This window comes from Sinocyclocheilus grahami, unplaced genomic scaffold, assembly GCF_001515645.1.
Source record: "Sinocyclocheilus grahami isolate Dianchi unplaced genomic scaffold, SAMN03320097.WGS_v1.1 scaffold1519.1, whole genome shotgun sequence".
Classification (NCBI taxonomy): Eukaryota; Metazoa; Chordata; class Actinopteri; order Cypriniformes; family Cyprinidae; genus Sinocyclocheilus; species Sinocyclocheilus grahami.
Genome location: NW_015506698.1, coordinates 171,060 through 182,484, shown reverse-complemented (window position 1 = coordinate 182,484; position 11,425 = coordinate 171,060). Strand labels below are relative to the sequence as shown.

At 42.3% G+C, this 11,425-nt stretch overlaps 1 protein-coding gene across 1 annotated transcript in view; it reads right to left on the bottom strand.

The window, feature by feature from the left end:
* Positions 1–11,425, bottom strand: part of LOC107570885 (metalloprotease TIKI1-like) — a gene marked incomplete at its 3' end in the record, with an annotated part of 25,383 nt that overhangs the window by 4,262 nt on the left and 9,696 nt on the right. The window contains exons 3-4 of the mRNA XM_016257166.1: positions 4,061–4,207; positions 1,838–2,053 (exon numbers count right to left, since the gene is read on the bottom strand). Of these exons, the coding sequence (XP_016112652.1) occupies positions 1,838–2,053; positions 4,061–4,207 (363 nt within the window). The remainder of the gene's footprint in view (positions 1–1,837; positions 2,054–4,060; positions 4,208–11,425) is intronic.

Below are 11,425 nucleotides of genomic sequence, written 5' to 3'. Positions count from 1 at the left end.
ATGAGGACATAAATACATGAACAACATCTCCAGAACTGCTCTGATCCCTCCGAGAGTCACTTCATGAGCATTTGACAGTTTCATTGGAGTAAAACTATCTTCATATCATTTACATAGACCTACAGAAACACGTTCCCGATGGCAACCCGTCAAAATATAAGTCCGGGTTAGCTTAAAGAAATGATCAGAAATATGTTACTGTGCTGCAGTATGATGTACATAACACTACTCCGGGATGAAAGTTTTCCGTCACGGATTTCTGTCAGTTGGAAAAAATGAGGGGAAAAGAAACATGTAGCACATTGTTGTTGTTCTGCTGGTGTTCTGACGATTTGTTGGTAGCATAATCTGATAGGTAGCATTATTTGTCAGAACACCAGCACACCAAACATCCTCCCCGCCACGGCTGCAGCTTCTCACTGACAACATAACGCCTCGCATCATTCACAGTCGGGTTATTAGCAGAGAACACAGAGCAGGGCTTGTTTCAGTCGCAGGATTGCGGCTATTAATAATAATTCTACTCATTCCCGCAGGTTCCGCGCTTATAACGCGATGACAGATGACTGAACGTATCATTTGCACACACTTTTGAGTCTCGAGAACTCTCATTTCTGTGCGCCCACAGATCGCCATAAGGAGAGTGACAGATTGGAATAATTATTCAAGGAGTTTGCAAATGTGATATTGATTTAATACAACAGTTCAATAAACACATACTGCCTGATTTTGCTTTATACATCATCTGAAAGCTGAATAAATAAGATTTCCATTGATGTGTGGTTTGTTAGGATCGGACAATATTTGAAAATCTGGAATCTGAGGGTGCAAAAAAATCTAAATATTGAGAAAATCATCTTTAAAGTTGTTCAAATGAAGTTCTTAGCAATGCATATTACTAATCAAACATTAAGTTTTGATATATTTATGGTAGGACATTTACTAAATATCTTCATGGAACATGATCTTTACTTAATATCCTAATGATTTTTGGCATAAAAGAGAAATGTATAATTGTGACCCATACAATGTATTGTTGGCTATTGCTACAAATATCCCCCAGCGACTCAACACTGCTTTTGTGCTGCAGGGACACATTCAGCTGTAAATCAGAGTCATTATTCAGATCGATTCAGTGCAGGTAATTCAGTAATATTACTGAATATTAAACACACACACACACACACACACACACACACGAGAGAGAGAGAGAGTTTGAGAGGTCAATCAGAACCAAGTTTCCTGGTGTTTATAATCTCCGTTTTCAATCTGGAGTTAAATGAAGCAGAATATGTGGCGGTGAGCAGATTGCGTGTGTTTTTCGGCCATTAGTCCAGTTTCTCTAAATGAACAAAACTGCAATTACAGCATAAGTGCTGCGGCCGCTACCAAAATAACTCGAGTCATTTGTTCTAAGCAGCTTTACTCAGATTTCCACATCGTTTCATTTAACGCTGATCCACACATGACCTCACGGTGAACCGGCAGAGAGCGGACATCACTAGGAAAGCTTTGTGACGGACGCTTCATCAAAGGCTACAAACTTTCTTCTGGGGAAAAAAGTCCATTTCTCAGGGTTTTAAAGTCAAGATTTGTTCCTGGAAAGAGCAAAATCTCTTTTAATCTCTGTGAAATGAGCCCTCCATTATTTTTAGCAGCAGTGTTTGCATTCGGGCTACGAGTCAAAAACCGGCGGATATTTGCATACCGAGGTCAGAAACGAGCCGCATCAAAGAGCGCGAGCCACACGTTTCATTACATGACCCGCCTCTGGCCGCTCACACTCTACTAGCCCTCGCGGAAACAGAAGATGGAGAAAATGCAGATCAAAGGAGACTTCAAAGCCACAGCATCCGGGAGCGTCCCGAGGAGACTGACCTGCTCCGAAGGCGAAGAAGAAGCTGTTGTCGGGCTGCTCCTCCAGCAGCGCTCTGACGCGGCGGCCCATGCGCTCGTTACGCGTGTAGATCAGCTCCTGTCTGAAGTAGCGCTCGATCTCCTGCGCCGTCACCTGCTCGCTCGCCGGCAGCGTCGCGTTCTTGAAGCTCGGCACCTGGACGCAAAACGGACCGATATCCGAAAAACAGCCACATTGATTTCTATAGCGCTTCATACAATACAAAGTCTTCCAGAGCAGCTTCACAGTGAGAAACAGGAAAGATAATAACAGTGTTGCAAAATGTATCATATGTGACCCTGGAGCACAAAACCAGTGTTAAGTGTCAATTTTCCAGAATTGAGATTTATGCTAGGGGTCGACCAATTATCGGCGCCGATATTAAGCATTTATATGATTATCGGTATCAGTCATTTTCAAAACCGATTTGCCGATAAAATAACTTAATTTTGAAACACGCTATTTGGCTCTGATGCAGCCTGTCAGAACTCACCGTAGCCTAAAGCAGTCTCCGCCCACCGCTCATCTGATTTGTTGGGACTCACGAGTCCGACCAATCAAAGCAGAATTCACTCTCACTCCGAAAGCGCTTGCTAACTGCAGCTGCTTCAGAGATCACGCTTCTGTCACATGAAGACATGAAGACATAAATACATGAACAACATCTCCAGAACTGCTCTGATCCCTCCGAGAGTCCCTTCATGAGCGTTTCATTGGTTCATTGGAGTAAAACTATCTTCATATCATTTACATAGACCTACAGAAACACGTTCCCGATGGCAACCCGTCAAAATATAAGTCCGGGTTAGCTTAAAGAAATGATCAGAAATATATTACTGTGGTGCAGTATGATGTACATAACACTACTCCGGGATGAAAGTTTTCCGTCACGGATTTCTGTCAGTTGGAAAAAATGAGGGGAAAAGAAACATGTAGCACATTGTTGTTGTTCTGCTGGTGTTCTGACGATTTGTTGGTAGCATAATCTGATAGGTAGCATTATTTGTCAGAACACCAGCACACCAAACATCCTCCCCGCCACGGCTGCAGCTTCTCACTGACAACATAACGCCTCGCATCATTCACAGTCGGGTTATTAGAAGAGAACACAGAGCAGGGCTTGTTTCAGTCGCAGGATTGCGGCTATTAATAATAATTCTACTCATTCCCGCAGGTTCCGCGCTTATAACGCGATGACAGATGACTGAACGTATCATTTGCACACACTTTTGAGTCTCGAGAACTCTCATTTCTGTGCGCCCACAGATCGCCATAAGGAGAGTGACAGATTGGAATAATTATTCAAGGAGTTTGCAAATGTGATATTGATTTAATACAACAGTTCAATAAACACATACTGCCTGATTTCATCTGCATCATCTGAAAGCTGAATAAATAAGCTTAACATTGATGTGTGGTTTGTTAGGATCGGACAATATTTGAAAATCTGGAATCTGAGGGTGCAAAAAAATCTAAATATTGAGAAAATCATCTTTAAAGTTGTTCAAATGAAGTTCTTAGCAATGCATATTACTAATCAAACATTAAGTTTTGATATATTTATGGTAGGACATTTACTAAATATCTTCATGGAACATGATCTTTACTTAATATCCTAATGATTTTTGGCATAAAAGAGAAATGTATAATTGTGACCCATACAATGTATTGTTGGCTATTGCTACAAATATCCCCCAGCGACTCAACACTGCTTTTGTGCTGCAGGGACACATTCAGCTGTAAATCAGAGTCATTATTCAGATCGATTCAGTGCAGGTAATTCAGTAATATTACTGAATATTAAAAACAGTGAATGCACAATTTCTTACACTGCATTTTCGTCCTGTTTTCCAGTAAAATATTTGTTAACACTTTACAATAAGGTTAGTTTTACATTAGTTAACTACTTTAGTTAACATGAACTAAGCATGAACAACACTTCTACAGCATGTTCATTTCAACATTTACTAATGCATTATTGAAATCATAGTTTAGTATTTAGTGTCATGGCAGCTACTATTCATAGCGAGAAACCAGCGAAAAATGGAAACGTTTAAATAAATTGAAATAAAACAAAATCTGTTCATAAGAATCAAATCAGAAAAATCTTTTCATGAGAATAAACTGAAAAGTAAAGCATCAGTGCATCAAGCTCTGAGGTACCTGCGAGGCGTCGTGGTTGAAGATGATGGAGCGGAGGTCTCCACAGTTGTAGTGCTTGATCAGGTGCTCTGTGGTGTAGGGCACCTGCAGGCCCCCGGCGCGGAGACTCTCCTGCTGCAGCAGCGTCTGATTCAGAGCGAACATCACCTGAAACACAAGAGCTGTACTGCTCATTCTGCTCGCTCCTCATGCACAAACCGGCTCTTAAAAGGACATGTCATCATTTACTCGCCCTCATGTCACTCCAAACCTGCATGACTGACTGCATTCTGAAGAATGTTAGTAATCGGTCTCTGTTCTCCGTGAGAGTTCTCAGAAGTCAAAACGGTTTAGTACAACATTCTTAAACTCCTTTGAAAGATCTTATTTTGTGTTGTTCCACAGAAGAAAGTTAGTCACACTGGTTTGAAATGACATGAGGTATGATGATTGTATCGTTAAGGATAATTAGACGATATTTTGTGTTATTGTGGACTGCTAAAGTTGTTCTGTGTGCGGGTCAGTTCACAGCAGTGATAGAAATTAATCTTTTCCAATAAGTTTAAATTGATTTGTTACCTTTTATGGGCATTTTTACCTTTGAAATGCATTTAGTCAGTCAATTAGAATAATAAGACATTTGGGCTGTTACCAAGCACATGAAATCAGTATCAACAAAATTCATACATCAGAAAAATATAAAAAATGCTGCTGGGGTGAAAAGTCCATAAATCGTTGCTCTTTAGATGCAGGGTTTCTTAATTCATCAAAAAACGTTGTCAAAATGTACTTGTAAGTTGTTTTTAATGTAAAGCCATGTTATGAGTTTCTCAACAAAATGAATCTTTGCAATGCAGAGGGAACACAGAAGCTGCATCTGAAGAGCATTTAGATGTATTTACACAGTTTAATGCAGCTCCGTTACAAATGCATGGATAATGTTTTGATATTTTAAACATAAAACGTTGAATACTGATATTTGAGATCATTTAGACATGAGAAGAAATGTGAAATTAAAACCGCCAGCAGGTGGCAGCAAAGCACTGTTAATGAGTGAGTCATTGCGATTGAACCGAATCATTTAAACGGATGATTCATTCAGGAACGAAACGCCTTCATGTTGCTGTGGCTTTGTTTGGAATTTGTTTTTGTTTTTTTGGCGAAACAGCAAAAACATGCAATGTGGTCTCTAAAACGTAATACTCTTAATATTAACTTCTTGTTTATTGAACTGTTGTATAAAATCCATATCAATGCTCAAGAGAATTAATACACTGAAAAAATCTGGTGTAGGATTTACTCAGAAACTGCTCGTATATTTCACAAATCATGATAAAGAAACCGCAAATAACAGTGAATTAAGTGTAAAACTTTGAAGTTGAGCGACTGAAACAGTATTTTTTATAAAATGTACACCAGTTATCTGTTTAAATTTAAAGTACTTAATTGGCATCGTGTTCAATGTACATTCAGTATTGCCAAAGTGTTAAAAACAAAACCGTAATTACAAGAAAAAGAAATATGCAATATAACAATAACAAAAAAGTATTAAAATAAGGTGCTCAGTAATTACTAAAAATAATACACATATAGAATTTTTATTTATTTATTACGTATTTATATAATAGACATTTTAAGAAAATATGAAGGAAAAATACTTCAGTATATTTTAGTGGAGTGCAGCAGTGAAAGTGTTTGTGAGTCTGGTCACTTAGTAAAGCAGCACAACAACATACATGCAACACGCGTGATCTGAGGAATCGTTCATGTCTTGATCACACACGAGCACTTTAACACTCAGAGGTTTGATCAGTATATGAGGACTAGTACTAGTGAAGACTGACTTGGTAAAAGCTAGGGTGACCTTATGTGCCATTTTCCCAGGACGGGTCCTGGCCAGGATTTCTATATTGCCTAAAATATCTAGGTTTTGGCTTTGTTTGCGTGTGCAGACCGATCGGTGTATGACATCAAAATACCATACAGACGCTTCCTTATGCTTTCGAAATGCTCTCGAGGTATTTTTATGTCATACACCGATCGGTCTGCACACGCAAACAAAGGCAAAACCTAGATATTTTAGGCAATATAGAAATCCTGGCCAGGACCCGTCCTGGGAAAATGGCACATATGGTCACCCTAGTAAAAGCAGAAGTGCTGTGTTTGTGTCTGACGCTCCTGAATGAGGTTCTGCTGAAGCGAGAGTGAATCTCTCACAGATCAAAGGCTCCGTGGAGGAGAGCTGCTCTCCATTAGTCCTAGCTGCCGCTTTTTGTTGCTGCTGCTGCTGCAGCTCACCATTGTGTCACCATGACATTCCCCAGTGTTTACACACTCACACTCACACACACACACTCTCTCTCTCTCACTCACACTCACACACACTCTCACACTCACTCGCATACACACTCACACACTCTCTCTCTCTCTCACTCACACTCACACACACTCTCACACTCACTCGCATACACACTCACACACTCTCTCTCTCTCTCTCTCACACACACACACACACTCTCACACTCACTCGCATAACACACACTCGCACACACACACACACACAGACACACTCTCACACTCACTCACATACACACTCACACACTCTCTCGCGCACACACAGACACACTCTCTCACACACACACTCACACGCATACACACACACACACACACACACACTCACTCGCGCACACACACACACACACACTCTCTCACACACACACTCACACACACTCACACTCACTCGCATACACACACACACACACACACACTCACTCGCGCACACACACACACACACACTCTCTCACACACACACTCACACACACTCACACTCACTCGCATACACACACACACACACACACACTCACTCGCGCACACACACACACACACACTCTCTCACACACACACTCACACACACTCACACTCACTCGCATACACACACACACACACACACACTCACTCGCGCACACACACACACACACACTCTCTCACACACACACTCACACACACTCACACTCACTCGCATACACACACACACACACACACACTCACTCGCGCACACACACACACACACACTCTCTCACACACACACTCACACACACTCACACTCACTCGCATACACACACACACACACACACACTCACTCGCGCACACACACACACACACACTCTCTCACACACACACTCACACACACTCACACTCACTCGCATACACACACACACACACACACACTCACTCGCGCACACACACACACACACACTCTCTCACACACACACTCACACACACTCACACTCACTCGCATACACACACACACACACACACACTCACTCGCGCACACACACACACACACACTCTCTCACACACACACTCACACACACTCACACTCACTCGCATACACACACACACACACACACACTCACTCGCGCACACACACACACACACACTCTCTCACACACACACTCACACACACTCACACTCACTCGCATACACACACACACACACACACACTCACTCGCGCACACACACACACACACACTCTCTCACACACACACTCACACACACTCACACTCACTCGCATACACACACACACACACACACACTCACTCGCGCACACACAGACACACTCTCACACTCACTCGCATACACTCTCACACTCACTCGCACGCACACACACACACGCACACACACTCAAGCTCTGTTCATCAGCGCCGATGACACTCTCTGGCCCTGTCCGTCATTGTTTGAGGGGCTCATCCTAGAGAGGAGGGCAAAGCCCAGCAGATGCCTTCTTGTCTGGAACAAAGGGCCCTCGCACTCATCAAAGCCTCCTGCTCTGCATTTGAAAGCACGCCGCTGCTCGAATTAGCCTATCGCCACCCCGCTAGCCTCCCAAACTCCCTCCATCTGCCGCGGCCAAAGCATCTTCAGCGGCGCAAAAGAGCCTTTCAGCCCCTTAAATTACGGAGCAGAGGACGAGGCGGCGCTGAATGAAACAGACCGGGCTGAACGAATGCTATTTCTCCCTCCGTTGTGTCCGTTCTGTGGGTCACTGGCCACATTCACACACACGGGAACCAGAGTGAGTTCCTATCAAAGCGCTGCGGCCCTATGGAAGTCAACAATTCAGCTTTGTGATGGAAATCGCCCCGTTACGTTAAGTGTGTGATTTCTGACATCTTTAAATAGAGCAGCTACACCTCCACCTCTCCTAACAGTCCTGCAAACACTCATGAAGGTAAAGTTAGGAGGGGCTGTTTCATTGAGGACCGTTGCACTGCAGCTGTCTTCCAGCCATGTTTCGTTTAGAAACATCAAATCCAGGTTGTTTCAAACAGAATCACAGAAATAATAATGATGATTGAGTCCAAACAGGTTTCCCAAACACTGTGTTTTAGACAAACGTCTTTATTCTGATCACGAGGAAATCCGCTGAAACGCATCATCATAGCTGTGACGGCTGAAATAATATTAGCCTTAAGGCCCATTTACACCAAAAACAATAACGATAACTATATTAGCGTCCGCGCCAAGATAGCGTTCTGTTTGTTACGAGCAAATCTGCCGCTTTAAATGCTTGAGCTCTTTAAAGTCTAATGACTCTGATTGGCTGTGAATGTTTTCGTTCATTCATTGTTGAAAGTGATTCTGAGTTGTGGTTTGGACTTCACTATTCTTTTAAATTTAGGCAGATTTTTAAAACTACTGTATATCGTTATCATTCTAGTAATTGTTCTTGGTGCGAACGGGCATTTAGTCCTGATAAATGATGTAGTTTCCAAGACTGTAAGCACATATTCAGATTCGGAGTACTGAACAATCTGCTGTTCAACAGCTCCATATTGTGAAAGTGTCGAAGTATTTCACGCTTACGATACGGACTTTGTGCTCGAGAAGCTTCCGCAGATGCTGCAACGCTCGTAACATGGCGTCATGCTCCGCTGAAACAAAACATAATGTAAAAATGTGCAGTCTACTCCAGTTTAGTTCACTTCTACTGATCGCACGTCTTCACGTGATACAAAAATCCGCACAAGAATCACGCCAAGAGAATCGCTAAGTCCACATCACAAGTGAAATGATAACACAGAGAAACGATATCATTGGAATCACTAACAATAATCACTAAAATCATTGACAGCCAATCAGAATCCTCTTTTAAGGAGCTCAAACATTTAAAGCGGCAGATGACAAAACTGTAGCGTGCTTATAATAAACAAAACGTCCCCGTGTGTTGAGGAGGAAGATATGAGTGAACAGACTCTGAACATGAATCTGAACATCTGTTCAGTGGCCTGTCTGTAGATATCTGTATGCAGTATTTGTATCTATATATAAAAATCATTGTGGTTTCTTTACATTTTCAATTTAAAACATGACAACGGTGTACTACAAAACAGAAAAGTTTTTCCTTTATATTTTTGAAAAACAGGTAACTGTCAAATCGATCCCTATTCTCACAGAAAACGACTGAAAATGCTGTATTATGCATGCCTGGCCAGTAGATGGCGATGTCACAATCGTGCATGCCTATAGACTGAACATTCACGTTATTAGAGTTTACACAGAGACAATAATGGTATCAATACCAAAAGCTTGCACTTTGAAACCTGTTTTTAAAAGTTTGCGTAGAATTCAGTCAGTAAAATTCAACAGAATCTGTTTACGCTGTATTGTTTTGGTGCATAAATCCATTTAACACTCTTCATAAGCTGCGTGACAGTTCAAGTTTAACTCTCAGAGGAGTTACTCACTGCTTTTAGAGAACCATAATGCGATCAAATAAATAACACGTTTAATAACTTTTGTCTGTGCACATTTAAAAGTGACTCACTCATAAACAGTCATTTAATTTCTGAATTAGTAAACTGAATGAGTAATCTATTTAAAATATGCTTTAAGCATGAGGCACAGTGAATCACTGAATCATGAGTGCTGACTGATTCAAGTGACTCACTCATAAAGAGTTGCTTATTTAATTTCTGAATGAATCAATTGAATGAATGATTCAGTGACTCATTCTTAAAAACAGAGCCACTATTGCACAGATAGTATATATATTTATGGAAATGTCTGTGTCTATGGAAATGCACAAGCTGTAAGCCGTCAATCTTGAGCTGTAATGTGATTTTATGTCTAATGTTATTCTAAGTAGGTGGTTCTTGTCTGGAACTAATTGCGGTGCGGTTATGCGTTGAACAGACAAATGCAGGTCGGCGTAGCTTTGGTCAGTCTAGAGAAACGCAGGTCATTTAGTCTGGGTTCTGCATTTGCCCCACAGGCCCCGTGTTTACCTTACTGCTCAATCACAGCCAAATATTTACGCTGTCTGACAGAATCAGTGTCACACGCTAAAGTGACCGCGCTTTGATTGACAGCTTCATCCGGCCCACACACGCAGCCTCAGCCAATCAGCTCGCAAGAACCTCTGAGCTGAAACAGGGACTGAAAAGCACCTCATGCTCCAGACGTCTTGATGAAATTTACCCCTAAAAGGTTCATAGAAGTATCTTAATGGTACATACCACTACTCTGAGGTACTAATATGCATCTTTAGAGGTAAATAAGGTAGAAACACGTCTTTTCTGAGACTGAACTCGCACGCACAATCAAACCACAGCAGAGCAGTATGTGAAGATGTGCACGTCTGCTTGGCTTCAGCTCAAGCCCCACCGTGTAAAATCATCCCTGTAGTGGAAAATATGTGCGGATAACCTCTCAACCCCAAAGAAATGGATCCGCATGTGGCTGTGAGCCATCGGCCGTTTGTGGCTTTTCAACCAACTTCAAAATTGATGTAGACACTGAAACAGAGTCCATCCGTCCGACCGCAAACACGCGCACACACACTCACACTCACACTCACACACACACACACACACTCACAACCACTCACACACACACACACTCACACACTCACAACCACTCACACACACACACACACTCACACACTCACAACCACTCACACTCACATACACGCACACACTCACACACACACACACTCACACACTCACAACCACTCACACTCACATACACGCACACCCCCACACACACCCACACACACTCACACCCACACTCACTCACTCACACACACACACACTCACCCACTCACAACCACTCACACTCACATACACACACACACTCACACACTCACAACCACTCACACACACACACACACTCACAACCACTCACACTCACATACACGCACACACTCACACACACACACACTCACACACTCACAACCACTCACACTCACATACACGCACACACTCACACACACACACACTCACACACTCACAACCACTCACACTCACATACACGCACACACTCACACACACACACACTCACACACTCACAACCACTCACACACACACACACACACAAACACACACA